The sequence below is a fragment of the Bos taurus genome, chromosome 22 (genome assembly GCF_002263795.3).
Source record: "Bos taurus isolate L1 Dominette 01449 registration number 42190680 breed Hereford chromosome 22, ARS-UCD2.0, whole genome shotgun sequence".
Lineage (NCBI taxonomy): Eukaryota > Metazoa > Chordata > Mammalia > Artiodactyla > Bovidae > Bos > Bos taurus.
In genome coordinates, this window is record NC_037349.1 from 60,288,808 (window position 1) to 60,307,005 (window position 18,198).

General features: G+C 61.5%; 1 protein-coding gene across 3 annotated transcripts in view; it reads right to left on the bottom strand.

The window, feature by feature from the left end:
- CHCHD6 (coiled-coil-helix-coiled-coil-helix domain containing 6) overlaps positions 1 to 18,198 on the bottom strand; it is a 104,238-nt gene continuing 86,040 nt past the window's right edge. The window contains 3 exon segments of one of the 3 annotated variants that reach the window (NM_001076402.2): positions 1 to 182; positions 884 to 1,019; positions 9,540 to 9,610. In NM_001076402.2, coding sequence (NP_001069870.1) covers positions 177 to 182; positions 884 to 1,019; positions 9,540 to 9,610 — 213 coding nt within the window. In that variant the 3' untranslated portion in view covers positions 1 to 176. 3 annotated transcript variants of the gene reach the window in all.

Sequence of the window (18,198 nt, forward strand, 5' to 3'; positions counted from 1 at the left end):
TTGGACCACCAGGCACAGGACGTCTGCTTTATTTGTCTGCGAGCGGGGCACACACACGCCTTCTCCAGCGCAGGGGCGGGGGTGCCGGCAGGGAGGCCACAGTGGTCTGGACCGTGGCCCCACAGCAGGTCCGGGCTTCAGGCTCCATGTCACGGCGGGCCCGGCACGAGGCTGCGTCAACCCTGCAAGGAGAGTCCGGTCGCTGGGTGTGCTTGCCCCGGCTCTGCTCTACCAGCTCTGAGCGGGGTCCTCCCCAGTGGCCTCCAGGCCTGGAAGGAGCCCCCTCGGCTCTGCACCCGCGGCTTCCTGCCCTGGCCCTGGGCCCAGACTCGGTCCAGAGAACGGCTCCCCTCAGCCCACGAGGGCTCCCTCTGTTCTCTCTGTGGCTCCGATTCTCCCAGTGAAACCTCCTGGAAGGCCTCCACCCTAAGGTGCGGGCTGGCGGGACCTGCTCAGCAACGCGGGCAGCAGGCCTGTGGCTGGCCCAGGCCCGGGGGGACCCACAGGCACCTGCCCCTCCCTGGTGCCCTAGGCAGGCCGGAGCTCTCGAGGGCCTGGGGGTCGGCCAGGAGGGTCAAGGCAGGGTCTCGGGGTCAGCCCGGGACCACCACAACCCCCTTCCACCCCCAGGCCAGGGCCATCGGGCCGCACCCTGCCCTCTGCCGCCTCGCCACTCTGCCTCCCACGGGGTACAGCCCACAGACCACAGCCACAGCCCTACCCCGCATCGGGCCTCCTCCCCAGCCGCCCAGACGTCAGAACAAGGACACCCCGGAGGCCAGGGCCCGGCTTGACCCAGCCTCGCTGACTTGGTGCCCACCGGCCCGCCCATGCCCCGCCCGTGCCCCGCCCGAGCCCGGGGTAGGGGGGAGGCCCCGCGTGCCTTGTGTGCAGAGCTGACACAGTGCTGGTAGGCCCTCACCAGGTCAGCGCAGAGCAGCACCTCCTGCAGGCGGTCGCGGTAGCAGCGGAGGATCTGGGCCTGCAGCCCGGAGCACACGGGCTCCACCCTGCGCGGCCTGCGGACACAGGAAGGGCTGCGGTCACCCCATGGGGCTCCCCGGTGGGCTCCCCGCCCACCCGCCCTGCTGTGGGCCCGCTTCTCCCCCAGAGATGTCTGAGTTCACAGCTAACACACGCAGGACGCAGGACATGGGAAGACCATGGCATGCCTAGGGCAGAGCAGAGACGCCCAGACCCCTTCCCAGGGAATCTCCGCAGGGGCCTGGGGGGGACACCGTCCCTGCTGTGCTCGTCAAGGGAGGCCTGGGCCACACACTATACTCCACACACACTCATCTGAAGAATGGCGGATTTCTCTTTTTCAAAGCGCGAAGCAAATACAGAAAGTGAAGCAGAGCTCACTCTCAAATCAGCTCCTTTCTGACGCCTCCCCCACGGCCCCTCCCACCCTCCCCTCCCTGGGCCTGACATGCTCTCCCGCACACACCCTGTCACACTTGTGTGCGCAGGTACACGCTCACATGTGCACAAACATGTGTATAGACACACATGTACACACTTACATGTGCTCACACGTACACAGACACACACGTGCACACATTCACATGTGCTCTCACACCCCAGGACACATGTGCTGAGGACCCTGCCCCCGCAGCTCCAGGCGGGGTGCCATCTCTCACCCCGCACCCCACACACCAGCAGCTGAGACCAGGAGGCTCCAGGACACACGTTCAGAGAGTGTCCAGGGCTCCAGGCGGGTCCACGCGGGAGCCCTGGGGCCCAGGCCGAGCTCGGGCACCGGGGCAGGACCCTGCTCCCATCTCCCGGGACCTGCAGGAGGACAATGGCCCTACCCCAGGTCCAGTCCTGAAAGTCCAGCCCCATCAGGTACCAGGACGGAATGCTGCTTGTGGCACAGCTCAGACTGCTCCTGTCCGTGGGTAATGGCAGGACGGGGGTCGGTGGCCCTCGCCCCAGTCTCTGACCGCCCGGCGCCCAGTGCTGCACGACGCCCTCCTCTCCAAGCCCCAGGCCCACTGATGTGGACGAGGCTAACGGAGGGCCTTTCAAATACCTCCAGACAGGCGTCCCCTCTCCGCCGTCCTCCCTGCAACACCTTCCTGTGTGTTTCCCTCTGCCCTCCTCCACCCCGCTGGCCCTGGGCAGGGAGCCCTGTGCCTGGACAGTGCTCCAGCCTGGCATCCCCTGCTGTCCTTCACACCAGCCTCAACACACGGCAGAGGGCGGGGCCAGGGGCTGGGCAAGGCTGGAACCTCAGGACGTGGCCTCAGCTGGAAACGAGGTCTTGGTGGATACGGTGGGTGAGGGGGGGGTCGGCCCCTGATCCAGCATGATGAGTGTCTCCCTAGACGAGGAGGGACACAGACCACCAAGAGAAGCCATGTGGCACCAGCGTAAAGGCTGCAGACATGCCCACGAGCCGAGGATGCCAGGCCTCCCAGCAGCACAGAAGCCGGACACGCTGGACACAGGCCTGAGACCCTTGAGCTTCCGGGGGAGCTGCCCATCGGCCGCAGACGCCCAGGAAACACGGTCGGCCATTTAGGGAAGCGGTGTAGCGCCGGGTGGGTGGAAGCCAGCAGGAGGCAGACAGCTGGCCGGTCCTTTCTAACAGAGAGGGACCTGCATCCTCCGCGACAGAGGGCTCCTCGGCAAGCGGCTCGGCTGGGAAGGCCGCCTCCAGGCTGCCCCAGCTGCACCTGAGGTCCAGGTCATTCTGAGAACCAGCCTGCCAGGTCCAAACCCGCACAGTGGCCCGTTCTGCAGGTGGGGATGCTGGTATCAGAGGGCTTAGGCGACCCGCCCGAGGCCATACTGCACGAAACACGCAAGCGTAACGGTCTGCTTGTCTGGCTCTACGGCCCCAGGCTCCACGCTGCATCCACTGACCACTCCCATTCGGGAAAACTCCCCGAAGATTCTGGGGAAGACACCACAAAGGGCACAAAAAAGCAGCAGAAGACACATGGGACTCCGGTTCCCCGTGGAGCCGGACATTCCTAACCGGGAGGGCTGATGCCCAGCCGCGTGCGGGCGCCCATGCCAGCAGGGGGCTGGCCCCCCCAAACCTGCAAACCCCGCTGCCCACATGCCCGAGCCCGGCCCCCTCACGTGTCCCTCAAAGGCTCTCCTTGTGCCAACGAGAGCGCATCACTGCCCTTCTCCCGTCACCACTGCTGACATAACTGCCCCCCGGGGGGCTGCAGTGGAACCCGGCCAACAGACGTCCTTCCGACACCTCCTTCCTGAGCCACACAGGCGGAGCAGGACCGGGGGAGCCACACAGGCGGAGCAGGACCGGGGGGCTCCCTGGGGCCAGACATCCATCTTTTTCAGGACCAGGCAGGCCTGGCTGCTCCCTGAGGACGCTCTGCCCCTGCTATGGCCACTCCTGTGCACTCAGCCATCAGCCAGCAGCCACGGGGGCCTCCACCTCAACCCAACCCTGGGAGAGCTCGCCCCCGAGGAGATGGGGCGCAGACGGACCCCCAGGGCCACTTAGCCATTGACAGGGCTCCTCTCTGGGCTGTACACACACACACACACACACACACACACACACGTGCACAGACACATACATGCACAGAGCCAGTAGGCCACTCCTGACCCTGACCCTTTGTGAAAGAGCTGCAAGGGAGGCACGTGTCCGCCCCCACCCCCACCCAGGAGTGCAATTCAGCAGACGCGTGGAAGGGATGTGGGCCCAGGGGACAGCACGTCTTAGGGGTCAGGAGTGTCCGAGCAGACCCACGCCAGGACCCGTGGGACAGGAGAGCCATCCCCTGTGGTCCCTGAGGCCCAGGGGTGGGAGGCACCAGGGAAGCTGTAGCGATGCCTAGGACCCCCCAGACCTGGATGCTGGACCCCCTCTTCCCTTGCTCTCTCGAGGCCACCCATCTCCTGCTGACCGGAGTCACCCCAGTCTGGCTCCCCCGATCCTGAGACACTCCTGGGGCCTTTCCTAGCCCGCTGGTGGGGCGCCCAGGCCAGGATCTCCTGCAGAACTGAATTCAGGCTGCCCCCGCCCCCTGCTCCAGTCCCGCTGAGCCCCAGCGTCCCCAGCATCCAGGGCTGACCGGCCACCTGACATGCTTCCCTGGGAGCTGCCACCCCATGAGGGATGCAGCCTCCACCCTGCTGCGCTGCGCCCCCGCTCTCCTGAAGCCTTTACACGGGCACAGCCGTGCCCGCCCGGTCCTCGCCCTCTGCCCAGAGACGGGCCAGCAGCCCCTGCCTGCACGCTGAGGCCCAGCACCCTCAGGGCCAGCTTTCCGGGTGGCGTCCAGGGCACTGCACCCGAGAGAGGAGGCTCACCGGGGGCCAGGCAGGCGTGGCACTGGGTGGGAGCCACACTCAGTGTCTCCCGAGGGCTGAGGCCCATCCCTGGGGTCCATCTGCAGCTGCAAGGACACAGTGGTGGCGGCGCTGCCCTTGGCATGTCCGTGGTGGCCACTGTGAGACAGGCATGACGCCCACAGGAGGGGCTGGCAGGGCCCTTGACCAGAGGCTCTGGGGGTCAGCCACCAGCAGCAGTGGCCAAAACCTGAGGCTGGCTGCCCAGGCGTGCAGACCCTGGGACGAGGGCCACAGCGGCCGTTTCAGCCTCAGCAGGTCCGAATGAAGACCCTTGGCCCTGCAAAGGGGTTTGACTGGAGTCACTCGCAAGCAGAGGACAGCCCTACGCAGTCAAGCCCAGTAGAGCCCCATCGGGGGCCGGCCGGCAGGGCCATACAGGGCTCGGGGACAGGAGACAGGTGCTCGTGGCAGGAGGGCCCCGTGGGGACACGGGGGCTGCTGGGGGCCTGCGGTCCTCCACCTCGGAAGCAGCGCCCCAACCTTTGAGTCTCCCCGGGCTGGACCCGTCCCCACTGGGGTCACACCCTGCATGCCCAGCAAAGGGAATGAACACGGCCGAGGCCTGTCTCCTATATCCTCTCTGCCGGTTCCCGACCTGTCAGCCCGCCGCCAGGACCCGTCCCCACTGGGGTCACACTGGGTTTGGGTGCACACACCACATCTGGGCCCACCAGCGCCACAGCGGCAGCTGTCCCAAGCCCACATATCCCCGTGCTCTCCCCCTGACCACGCACGCACTGCACGAGCCCGTGCTGGGGGCGCAGGGGGCCTGGGGACAGCTGGGTCCCAGCCCCTCACCTGGCCCGACCAGCAGTCACCACGGCAGGGAGGAGGCCAGGCCCCGGGATGCAGGGGGCACTGGAGGAAGCGAGGCAGACCCCGCTTGCTCCAGTTCCTGCATCCCCGGGCGCCTGTCCCCTCCCCTGGGTCCTCTGTCCTCACCCAGTCAGCCCCACCAGCCCCCTGCATCATCAGCTCAGACCCCTGCATTCTGGTCATGGAGGTGCCAGAACAGGAAGGGCCGCGGCAGCCTGGGGGATGTGTCCGGGGTCTGCAGCGTGGCTGCAGACCGGAAGGGCTCTATGGTCACGGAGCGTGGCCTTGGGCAGCTCGGCAGATTGGAGGCCCTGGGGGCAGTGAGTCACCGGGTTAGAGGAAGACGGTGCTTCTGTCTCGAGGCAGTGGTGAGGATGCAGACTCGGGCATGACCACCCGGTACCTGGGTTAATGCACGAGTGCTTATTCCTGTGACCTTTCTGTTGGCTTGAAATCACTTCAAAATAAGACAAAATAAAACTGAACATGCATGGCCATTTGAGATGACTGAATATATTCAAAAGGATGCGTGTATCCCTGGAAGAGCCCACCGGGGCCCCTTTTCCGGCTGGGACGGGGGCAGGGGGCGGTGTGACAAAGTGATTCTGCATCATCTGAAAAAAGCGCTGTAACGAGCTCTCAGGGGCAAGGACTTGCTCTGCTGCATAGCTTATGTCTTAAATAACTGAGTGGCAAGGCGTGTTTACACGTATTTGGAATGCACACGCTGGCCCCAAGTGTCCAGAAGGAGACCCAAGGTCAACGGTGCGTGGCTGGGTGGGGTTTTCCATCACTGCCGAGGGCACAAAGCTTCCCCGTTTGGTGAAGAACCGAAGTGGGTCTGCACCTCACACCCCACACCCGAGAAACCACAGGGGGGGCGCCTGAAGCATGCATGGGTGGCAATAAATCATGGCAGGTGTGTGTGTGCACACGTGTGCGCCTGCACACGCATGTTCTCTGACCAACAAGTCCCTCTAGAAGGACTGAAAGATAAGTGCATGAAGTCAGTTCAAGCTGTCTGTCATAGTTGTCATTATATCAGTAGAAGAAAAAAAAATTGGGACGCTTCTCAGTCTCCTTCAGTAAGTAATAGATTACATAAATTTTGATGCTAGGACTTCCCTGCTGGTCCAAAGGTTAGACTCCACCTGCCCACGCAGGGGACACAGGCTCTGCCCCTGGTCTGGGAAGACCCACACGTCCAGGGCCATACACTACACCCGTGGGCACAACTACAGAGCCCGTGTGCTAGAGCCGCGCTGGGCTGGGGACGCCCACACGGCGAGCGGCCCGCACACCCAGGAGGAGCGGCCTGCCCTCCGCGCTGGAGGAGGCACGTGCGGGGCGACCAGGACGGCCACGAGTACCAACAACAGTTCTGCGAGGTTTGAAGGAGAATTCTGCCCTTGCAGGACAGCAATGTGGTATTTAAAGTGAGCGCACAAGCCCACGTTCACGGACATGGAGACAGGGCCACGGGGACCAGGTGAGGGAGTGACGTGTGTTTCCAGGAGCCCACTGATGCCCGGCGGCGTGGCTGTCCACAGAGTGGGCAGAGACTGAGGACAGGGTCCAGGAAGGGTCTGCCTGCCCCTGCCTGCTGCCCACAGGAACGCTGGCCCCGCCGGGCACAGTACACGGGGGACTGCAAGTGACCCAGTGTGTCCAGGCCAAGTGCACACACGCACACGCACACACACACTGCACGGGAGGGCCCAGGCCTTCGATGTGAAACCTATGTGAACTCCTTGGCTGAGCACTTCCTGCCACGTCAGCCAAAGCAAAAGCCAGAGCCTGCTGTCCCCACCGACCCAGGCCATCCAGCCCTCACCGAGTGCACTTCACCTCCCGACCAGCTCTGTTCACCGTGTGAGAGATCTGCTATGCTGCAAATCACCCTTCCTAATTTTCCTTAATTCCTCAAGACACATTCTGCTGCCTTTGACGAAATAAACGCAGCTTCACTGCTCATTTTACTGTATGGAAAGTGTCATAAATTTCATATCCAGGATGAGCAGCAAGCTTTGTATTACAAAAGTCCTAGTTTTCCTTTTACAACTTCAACCAGACTTTTGGCCTTTGCTTAAAGAGGCAATTGTACTAAGCTGCTCACGGTCCTGAGCGGATGCACAGAATGCACAGCGATAAACCATGAGAGCAGAGTCTCCTGTCACCAGGCTTCCCCACTGCGCGCTCCAGCCAGGCGCCGGACATGGCTGCAGTGTCTCACCACGAGGCGCTGTCCTCCCCCGGGACTCCAGCCTGGCCCCGAGGACCAGGCACCTGGGGATCCTGGACCCCAGGACTGGTCACCGTTCAGACCCGCGCCCCCGGGACTGGTCACCGGTTTAGACCTGGGCCCCCCGGGACTGGTCACTGTTCAGACCTGGGCCCCAGGGATTAGTCACTGTAAGGCTGCTGGGGCAGATGGGGCCTGCGAAGCAGCACTTAGACCTGGTTCAAGATCACCTAGTGGCCAGCATGGCACAGGCTGGTGGGCCTTAATGCAGACCCCAGAGAGTGGGAGGGGCACAGAGGATGCAGCATCACAGGCCCGGGGGCCCCTCGGCTTCGTGCCAACACGTACATCCTGCCAGCAGAAACCAAGACCCAGGGGAAACCCGGCTGCTGCTCTGGCCAGTGTCCTGCGTCGCCGAGACACGGCAGGGCTGTGCAGGCGCCAGGGACCCAGGCCACGCGCAAGACGCACACTCTTTCCAAAACGACTCCCAGACCCGAGTGGCTGTGTCCTTAAAACAAGGAACTAAATGTCATAAAACTGGTTTTGCTATCTAGAACTGAAGTGACCCCATTTTTTACTTTTAGAAAGTCCGTATTTCTAACCAATATGGAGAAGTTCACCCCTGTCTGAGGCACAGCCAGTTTCCCTGACCAAGGAGACAGCATCAGAGGAGGGGGCTGGCCTGGTCCCACGGACCAGTAGACCGCAGCAGGGCTAACAGTGACACCCGACGGGCACGGGCCAGGCCCCAGGGCCAAGCACCCTGAGGGACCACCGGGAGCCGATTCCGGGACAGGGCTATGTACCCAACAGGCGGGGAGGGAAACAGTGCACCTTCCGTGAGCCTCGGGACCCTGACCGCTGTCCCCAGGAGGCGCCTGCAGTCCCCACATACAAGGGCGTGGCAGCCATGGCAGCCCTGGGGGCGGGGTTCGGAGGGACCGTGTCCGAGACACGGCAGCAGCCTCCGGGAGGAGCTGGAGGTCAGCCTGCGGAGCGTGACCCCAGTGGTCAGTAGGCTCCGGCTGGCGGGGCTGCAGCAGCCATCGAGTGGCTGCCCATGGGGTCCTGTGGTCTCGGGGTGCCCCAGGCAGTGGCCCCAAAACCCACCTCATTTGCAAATGCATTGGGGGGTGGGGGTAACAGCAAGATTGATGTTTGGGGACACTCTGAGGGGTTGTGAGCAATCACGGCCAAGGGTGTACTCTCCCCTTCCCAGAGGCTGGACGGCAGAGAAGCCTCAGAACCCGGGACCTCAACTCCCTGGGGTTTGACCGCACCAGGGACCCAGGCCCCAGTCCTGGGCAATAACACCTACAGCTTCTGGAGAGCACGCAGGAAGCCCCAGGGCGGCGGTGGCCAGCCTGTGCCCTGCATGTCATTTCTCAGGAGGTGGACCCTCGGGACAGAGGGCTCCTGGGTTCTGGTGCTGCCGCCTTCCGCTGGGGCCTGCGGACTGCTGCCCAGACCTCTCACAGCCGTGCGCACTGAGCCATAATCACCATGCTTCCTGGGGCCCTGGCTCTGGCCTGAGGCATGCGGGCCTGGAGACGACACGGCCCCTGGGAGGTCAGCAGAGACGTGCCCTTGTCGCCGTGCGAGGCCCACTCTCCTGCCCCATGGGGCCCTGCGGACCCTTCCAGGTCTGCACCCCAAATAACATCTGCATTTGCCTCAGACTGTGCCCCATTTCCTGACGCTCCACCCCCAGGCCCCCAGTGTGGGAGGACAGATGGACACGACGCTGTAGCTCAGCCCTGTGCCGCCCAAGCTCCCCCGACCAGTGTCCTGCAGAAGCGTGTGGCTCAGGGCCAGGTCACCCTGGAACCCCCAGGACCACGGGGCCGGCAGCACCCCTTCTTGACTCCCTGGGGATCTGAGCCCACAGGACACGCAGGACGTGGGCCTGGAGTGGCTCTGCCCTGACCCCTGGCATGAGACGGACGTGGGGGCCTTGGAGCAGGAAGGGACACATGGCCGTCAGTGTCCCTCCGGAAGCCCAGGATGTGGCACAGGGGTGGGTTTCCACGCGGCCGCAGTGCCCTCCAGAAGCCCGCGATGCGGCACAGGGGCGGGTCTCCCCGAGGGGCAGTTTTGAGCTGCAGCTGAGCTTGCAGGGAGGAGGAGGGGCCCTTACTTGATGGCGCCCTCAATCTTCGTGGCTGCCTCGTGGAACTGCTGTGACGACAGCCTGTACGCCTCGAGGTTCTGCGGAGAGAACACAGAGCCACGGGTCACCACAGAGGACTCCTGCAGCCCCATCCCGCCCGCCGCCCTGCTCAGCCCGCAGACTCCCCTGGCAGCACAGCAGGCGGCCCAGCACACACAGACCCTGTGAGCAGGGCCCTCCCCAACCTGTAGGAGAGCTTTATGGACACGTGGTCACACACGCGACTGGTGAGCTCATAGCACAGGCCGCTCTGGCTACACAGGCACCTGGAGACTGCGAGGCCGCAGCCCAGGATGTTCACTGTCCCTTGGGCGTCTGCTGAGCGCCGTCTGGTCCAAGCCCGTCTTACAGGCCTCTGCCGCCCAGAGATCTGAAGTGACTTGCCCCAAGCCACACCGCAGGCGCAAGTGCCGGACCGCAGCCCAGGACACCCGCCGCACTGCAGGGCCCGCGGGCCCTGGGTACATGCTGCCTTCCGTCCAAGGTCACCCCGCTGTGCGGGCCAGCGGGCAGGGGCTGTGGGGGGGCCGCGGGGGGTGGAGCTGGGGGGCGGGGGCCACAGCAGGTGGAGCCCATGGCGCCCCCAGCCAGTCCCCCTACTTCTCTGTGCCAGGTGAGCAGCCTCAGGCCACTGGACCAGCAGCCCACATGCGGCTCTTCCAGGGGATACCCACACACGCCTGCCCCAGCACCAGCTCCAGTGAGGCCCCAAGAAGGCCCGACGTCTCCCAGGATGTCCTGAGAAGGACGCCACGGGAGGAGCCTGACCTGGGGCTGCCTTCAGACACCAGCAGGTGCCCAGTGGCCTGCCCAGGCTTGGCCCGCCCCTTCCCACCGCAGTGCGGGAGGCCTGGTCACGTGGGGCCCCCACGGCCATCAGCCTCCCAGCCCGGCACTGCGACTCCACCTCCACGGGAGACACGGGAAGCCTAGGCCTTTTGGACCAGAGGAGGTGACAGGAGGCAGGGTCAGAGCTGGGCAGGGTGGGCGCCAGCCTCACGGACCCCACTGTCCACCTCAGGGGCTGGGGTGAAGGGGGGGCATCAGGACCAGGCCCTCGGCCCTGTCCTGGACCCTCGGCCTGGGGAGCTGCCTCCTGGTGGGCACACGGAAGGGGCTCTGAGGAGCAGCAGGGCCCAGGAAGGGCGGGGATCAGCTCTGGGCCATGCTAGGGGGCCAGATGTTGGGCATAGGCCCCCACCCCAGCGACGGCGTGAGCCCCAGCTCCCCCAGCACATCCCTCACCTCTGACCATGCACAGCCCAGGCCCCCCGATGAGCGGTATGGGCTGAACACCCAGTGCACCAGGCAGGAAAGGAACGGGGCTCCCCTCACCCCACCAGGCTCCCCCGAACCCTGTGGGGACGTGCTGACGCCCGGTCTTCCCCAGGGAGCCGTGCGGCTGGACGGGCCTGGGGGCTCCGACCTCCTCCTCCATGCACGGCCTGGCCAGGGGTACCTGGATCTGTGGGGAGCCTGGGTCCACAGCCAGGCAGGCTGTGGGCTTGGCCTGTGGTGAGTGAGGTCTGTCACAGGAAGAGCGTGCAGGCCGAGAAGCACTGATAACCCCGGAGCCGCTTCCTCCACGGCCGCAGGACTCAGGCCCGCCCTCCGCCTGCCCGTCTGACCTGCCTGAGCAGGACGGCTGCCCCTACCGCTGCCCTGGAGCGAGCAGCAGCCTGCATCCACCCCGCTTCCTGGGGACGCTGCCAGGTGCGCCTTCTGAGCCTGCCGCCACCAAGAGCGAGGCCCTCACAGACTCCACGCAAGGGTTTCGGGAAGGATGGGGAATCCCCCACGCATGCCAGGACCCCGTGTGTGCCGGGGGTCCCGCCACAGCCCGACCACAGGGACTGCAAGGATTCATTTTTCAGTGTGGTGGCACCGTGACCCCCTAGCCCTGCTGCCCGGGAACCCAGTGGCACCCCATCTCCTGCACCTGGCAGTCACCTGTCCCCTAAAGCAGACCCAAGGAATCGGAGCCCCCTCCTCCACCCGTGAACAGCTGGCCTCCTCCGCTCCCACTGCTCAGAGTGAGTCTGAAACCAAAAGACCTCATCTCCATTAATTAAAGCTGCCATTAAACATTAAACAACATGAGTAAGGAGATGTGAGACTTATCTCCATGGGCTTTAAGAGTCACAGTGTTTCTTCAGTTACTTCGCAAGCAGCTTCCATATCTCATCCTGTCTGATTTCTCCAAGGGCCTGGGTTCTCAGCTCAAAAGAGAGGGTGGAGGTGAGAGGGACGGCGGAGGGGGACGCGTCAGGCAGACCCCATCACACCAGGGTGGGCACCCGTGAGGCTGGGAGGGCAGCGTGCCGCTCCTGCATGAGGCACCTGGCAGTTGGAGCCTGAGGGGCCTGCTGCCCCGCTTCTCTGCCCTGCGGACAGTCACAGAGCCCCTGAGCAGTGTCGTGGGCACTGCCACAGAGGCTATGGAGACGCCGAGTTTAAGACACTCGGGGTGCATGGGCCTGCACAGAGGAAACAATGAAACTCTTAAAAACTGAACACCCACCACACGGCAGCCAAGGGAATTATCTGGGAGGGAGACTGTTTCCTGGAGGAAAGCTCCCCATAGGAGGGAGTTCCAGCTGCGTTGCGCCATCCACGCCCAGAGCTGCTGGTGCTGTCGGTGCCCAAGCAGCGGCCCCCAGGAGTGGCTGAGGGGGGAGCAGGGCAGATTCCCCAGGGCAGGGGGACATGGGGCACACGGCCAGGCTGGAGGAGGGGCCCGGACCCTCCCCCAGGAGATAGCATCTCACTGGACACTTCAGGAGAGAGGAGGAGATGGTCTCGGCTCTGCTCTGCGGCCACGAGGAGCAAACCACCGCGTGTGGCCATGGGGCCCAGGGGCTTCAGGGGGACCCCAGGCCAGGACCAGCCAGCCAGCGGGCCCTCCAAGCCCAGAGCGGCGCTTCCCCTGGGGCCCCCTCCCGCCAGGCCCCCTCATGGCCTGGATCCCCTCACGGTCTGTTTCCTTGCCCGCCCGCCCGGCTGCCGGTGGGGCCTGGCCGCAATGTGAACTGCTAATTGGAGTGTGGCGCTGGCTCCAGGTGAGAGCCCCTGTGGGCACTGGCACCTGTGAACCGTCAGGGAGGAGGTGCCCCGCCGCGTGCTGCTGCAGCCCCTCGAGGCCCGGGCTTCCCAGGCCCTGCTGAGTGTCCTCACACATCGAGGGGCTGCTGAGTGTGGCTGGGGGGGCTGCCACTCGCCCTCACAAGGGAGAGAAAACGAGCATCCTGGGTAGCTCCGTGTGGACAGTCCCCCTGTAGATGCAGACATCAGTGCAGACATAGGCACGCACACACACACGCACACCGCACTAGGCCCATGTGACGCGGGGTCCACGCCCGCGCCCTGCAGCAGGGCCCTTCAGGACGGGGATCAGCTTTGGCTGGAGTGGGGAGCTGCCGGGAGCACAGACGACGGACCGGGACACGCGAGCTCTGCGATGGTGGCGGGAGGCTGTCCGCCAGGCGGGCAGCTCTGTGGCAGCCAGCCAGGCCTTTGTTGGGTCAGCTGCCTCGCACACTCACAGAAGCGTATCTGCTGAATGAAGAGCTGAGTAGCATGAAAACAAGATGCACAGCACAACAGAAAATTTAAAAGAATTTTTCAAAATGAAGAGAGAAAATTTAACTCCACTTCTGTGACTGGCTGGTGACCCAACCCTGAGCAAAGGGCTGCAGGGTCAAGGTCCCAGGACCGCTCCCCACAGCAGCTGGAGGACCAGGAGCCACATGGGGCCGGAACTCGGCCACAGGGGTGCTGACCAGGCTCCCCACGCAGGGGTGCTTGGCACTGAGACAGGGGTCGCTCCTGCGGCAGTGACTGCCGGCACCTGCTTCCAGAACCTGGCCCCAGGGCTGAAAGCGCCCCCGTGCGGTCAGCCGGGGCATGGGCCCACTGGAGGCCAGGGCAGGGGCCTGCAGCAGCAGAGTTCCCAGCCTGTCTGACGGGCGGACTGGCCCCAGCCCTGCTGGTCAGCGAGCTCCTGAGTCTCCTGATGCAGACCTGAGTGCCCGGGACGCCTGGGAGCACAGGTGTGCAGAACCAGGGCGCCCACGGGCAGCACAGCTGCTTTCTAAACTCCTGGGGCCCTCGGTGGGGCCCCGTCCTCCATGCTTCCCCGCCCTTGTGGCCTCAACGCTGGAGCCACAGGGCCGTCGGAGCCCGGCCTGCAGGCTGGTGGGTGGTCGGGGGTAGGCCCAGGCATCGGTGTTTAAAGAAGTTCCCGGGGGGGTCCCCTGGGCACCCAAAGTGAGAACCACTGCTCCCAGCCAGGGGTGCCTGAGGCTAAGCCTGCTTTGCTGCTGACGACACTGTGCCATCAGCCACAGCTGCCGCTCCACAGAGAACTCCACCCTCTGAGAAACCTGGCTGAATTCCAAAACCGCGTACTACAGAGGAGCACTACGTTTCCCAGCGGCTTGATACTGTGGTTGGAGAATTTTTAAAAGAAAATCAAAGGAGGAAAGACAGCGGACTGTCTCATGGGCCCTGTCACCTCCCAGGGGACTGGGAGCAGGTCCATTCCCACAGTCAGCTGTGCGGACAGCCCTACTCCCGCTCGCCCTGAACAGGTGAGGCTTCTGCATGCTGTCACCTCCTCTGAGGCCAACTTCTGATCTCAGGACAGCTTCAAAATGCTGCCAGACAGCACACTTTGTGGGGATGACATAGCTCAGTGTGCTGTTGCTGTTGTTCAGTCGCTCAGGCGTGTCTGACTCTTTGCGACCCCATGGCCTGCAACACACCAGGCTCCCCTATCCTTCACCATCTCCCGGTTTGAGTTTGAGCTTGAGCTTGCTCAAGCCATGTCCACTGAGTCGGAGATGCCATCCAACCATCTCATCCTCTGTCGCCCCCTTCTCCTCCTGCCTTCAATCTTTCCCAGCATCAGGGTCTTTTCTAATGAGTTTTTCTTCACATCAGCTGGCCAAAGGATTGGAGCTTCAGCATCAGTCCTTCCAATGAGTATTCAAGACTGATTTCCTTTAGGATGGACTGGTTTGATCTTGCAGTACAAGGAACCCTCAGGAGTCTCCTCCAACATCACAGTTTAAAAGCATCAATTCTTTGGTGCTCAGCTTTCTTTATAGTCCAGCTCTCACATCCATACATGACTACTGGAAAAACCATAGCTTTGACTAGACAGATCTTTGTCAGCAAAATAATGTCTCTGCTTTTTAATATGCTGTCTAGGTTGCTCATAGTTTTTCTTCCAAGGAGCAAGCGTCTTTTAATTTCTTGGCTGCAGTCACCATCTGCAGTGATTTTGGAGCCCAAGGAAATTAAGTCTCTCACTGTTTCCATTGTTTCCTCATCTATTTGCCATGAAGTGATGGGACTGGATGCCATGATCTTAGTTTTCTGAATGTTCAGCCTTCTTTATGGTCCAATTCTCACATCCATATACAACTACTAGAAAAACCATAGCTTTGACTGTATGGAACTTTGTTGGCTCAATGTATATGAAGTGTAAATTGTTACCTAAGTTAAAGAGAATTCCCTCCATTACTGCAAAAATGAGTAACTCAATTCAAGCACCATAAAGGCTCTTGCTAAGTGTTTACGAATGCCTGTAGGAGACTCTGGAAAAGGGTTTCCTTCTTTCCTCTCTGACTTCATCCACAGGAGGGAATGGGGCTGTAATGAGCACCTGCTGTATGCCAGCCCGAGTGCGGTCACACAGCTCACCTTGCTGGTGCTGCAGACAGAGTCCACTGAGGCTGGGAGCCGGATGCACCAGGCAGCCTTCCCAGAGCTGCCTCTGTGGGAGACCTGGACACACACAGCAACAGGTGCAAGCGAGGGCTCAGCTCCTTTTGCACACGGACATGAGCCGAGGTGGGAGCTCCGCGGTGCGGGCGCGGAGCACACGCGTGAACGGACACGAGCCGAGACAGGAGCTCCGTGGTGCGGGCGCAGAGCACACGTGAGACCCTGGTGCGTGGAAATGTCACAGCACCCAGGAAATCCAACCAGTCCTCGTGGAAGCCTAACATGTGGGTGCTGCTGAAGGGTACTTTTTAAAAGGTCCCTATTTTCATATCCACAAATAAAGTCCAAAGACGCGGAGATGGCAAGCCAGTAGGAGCTCCTAAGTGGGACAGGCGTGGGCCCATGCTGCTGGGCTGTGCCTGAGGGCCCGGCAGCCGGCACATGGGTCCACAAGGGGTCTGAGCAACTTGAAAGCTCGAGAGCGAATAAATACATGAGAAACAAGATAGACCCAGAAAGACCGTTTCCAGCCCAAGCAGCACGTGGCAGCCGCCCGCAGGGGCTGGGGGCCGTTTGCCCAAGGCGGGGCAGAGGAGGGCAGGGCTCGGGGCCCCGCCTGTCCACCCACTCACCCGCTCTCTCCGCCTGAAGCCACTTGAGCTGCTTTAGTCACCAGGGCACTTCACCTCCCAACACTTCAGCCACGTCCCCCGAGAGCGGAGGAACGCTGATATTCTAGATAAACACTGGATTTCTACCGCAGCCGGGACCCTTCACGCCCACAGGAAACTCCCGACCTCAGGGAGCAGAGGGGACCTGTTTCTCATGAGCCCCCGGCTCACAGAGCCCGTGGCCCTGCCTGGCAGACACCGGACGCCTCTCAGTTTAGGGGTGATGTGCCGTGTAGAACGTAGAACCTCGGCCACACACCGCCCCCTCGACAGCAAGCACGTGAGCTGAGGAGGGGTGCTGGAACACTCCCTCCCAACGTGGAAGTCGCAGCTTTTGCCTGAAGTAATTCTCGCTACAACCGCAGTGAGCGGGGGACAGTCCATCGTTCCTTCCACATTTATCAGTGGTTCTTCTGTAAAGACAGCTTTCCTGTCCTTTCCTCCTGTTTCTGGAGCTGTTTGTGTCAGTTTGGGCTTAGATTTTCTTTTCAAGATCCACCATGTTACAACCCTTGTCTGTCATCGCCCACTGTGTCGTGTACACAAGGCATCTACACCGGCTCGGGGGGCCACTCTCAGGCCAGCTCCCGTGTGCCATGTGGACACGCGTGGCCTTGCTGCGTTCTACACGCTCCTCAGCATGTCACACACACAGTGTCGTGCACACAAGGCGTCTACACCGGCTCAGGGGACCACTCTCAGGCCAGCTCCCGTGTGCCGTGTGGACGTGCGTGGCCTCGCCATGCTCTGCACACCCCTCAGCATGTCACAAGGAAAGGTGTCCGCTGCCCCGACAGGTACGCAGTGCCAACTGCAGGTCCAATCTGCATATCTAACAGCTAATGGGGAAACTCTTCTCATGTGCTCGTCTGTCATCTGTATATCCCTGTGGTGGATCTTTCTAATTGGATTGTTGGGTTTTATATATTTAACTTTGGGGAGTGCTGTCAGAGTATCTTCTATATTCTAGATCACAGCCCTGTGTTTGGTGTGTGCTTTGCAAATGTTTTCCCCCGTCTGTAGCTCCTCTTTTCATCCTCCTCACAGGGTCTTCCACAGCACCAGAGTTTTGATTCTGATGAGGTCTGCTTACAGATCTTGCTTTTGCTGGCTTTAATCTCAGGACCCAGATGTTGCTGGCACACAGCAGTCTGTAATGCAGCGGATTCTTGTGTGTGGATCTTGCATCCGGTGACCTTGCTAATGCCTTCATTCGTTTCAGGATTTTCTTTTCTTCTTTTGGGCTCCTCTGGTCATCCATGAAGATGTTCAGGTCACCTGAAAGCAGGGACCGTCTCGTTCCTTCTCTTCTGACCTACAGCCTTCGTTTTCTCTTCCTTGTCTCCCCCAGAGGCTGGTGCCTGCCTGGTGCCAGCCCCGCTGTGCCCACGCGGGGATGGACATCCAGCCTCACCTTTGTCTCTGGTGCCAGCTGAGGGTCTGGGGACTTGTCTCTGTCTCTCGTCTCACGCTCTTTAACTAGTTACGGCAGTTCTCTCCCACTCCTGATTTTCTAAGGGTTTTTATCGTGAATAGAGCTGATTTTTCTCAAATACTTCTCTGGATCAATTAATATGATCTTATGATTTTTCCCTTAGATTGTTAGATATGACATATTTCATTGATTTTCAGGCATTGACCTAGTGCACACCCAGAATAAACCCCACTTTGTATACTGTGATATACACACACATGGTGTATAATTCTTTTCATACACTGCTGAATTCGGTTAGACACAACTTTGTGTCTAATTTCATGAGAGACATTGCTCTGTAGTTTTCCCTTGTCTTTGGTTTGGTAACACTGCTTGTCTGACAAATACGGCCTCATGAAATGAGCTGGGAAGTTTCCCTGAGTGTCTGTTTTCTAGAAGAGATTGTGTAGAATTGGTCGTAATTCTTCTTTGTAGAGATCTCCAGAGAAACCATTTGACCTGGAGATTTCTTCTCCTGGAGTCTTATAGTCATGAAGTCCATTTCTTCAGAGGTTATAGGACTACTCTGTGTATCAACCTCATCTGGGCTGCATTTTAGCAGTCTGTGGTTTTCCGAGAACTGGCCCATTTCTTCTCCATCACAGGCTCTACAAGCACGAGGCGGAGTTCCTCCCTTCCGTCCCAGTGGCCGTGGTGTCCGTGGGGACACAGCCCGCGTCGCTGCTGAGGGGCTCGTGTTTTCGCTACCCCTTCATTGTCCCTGCTAGAGGCTGTCGATTTCACCAATTTT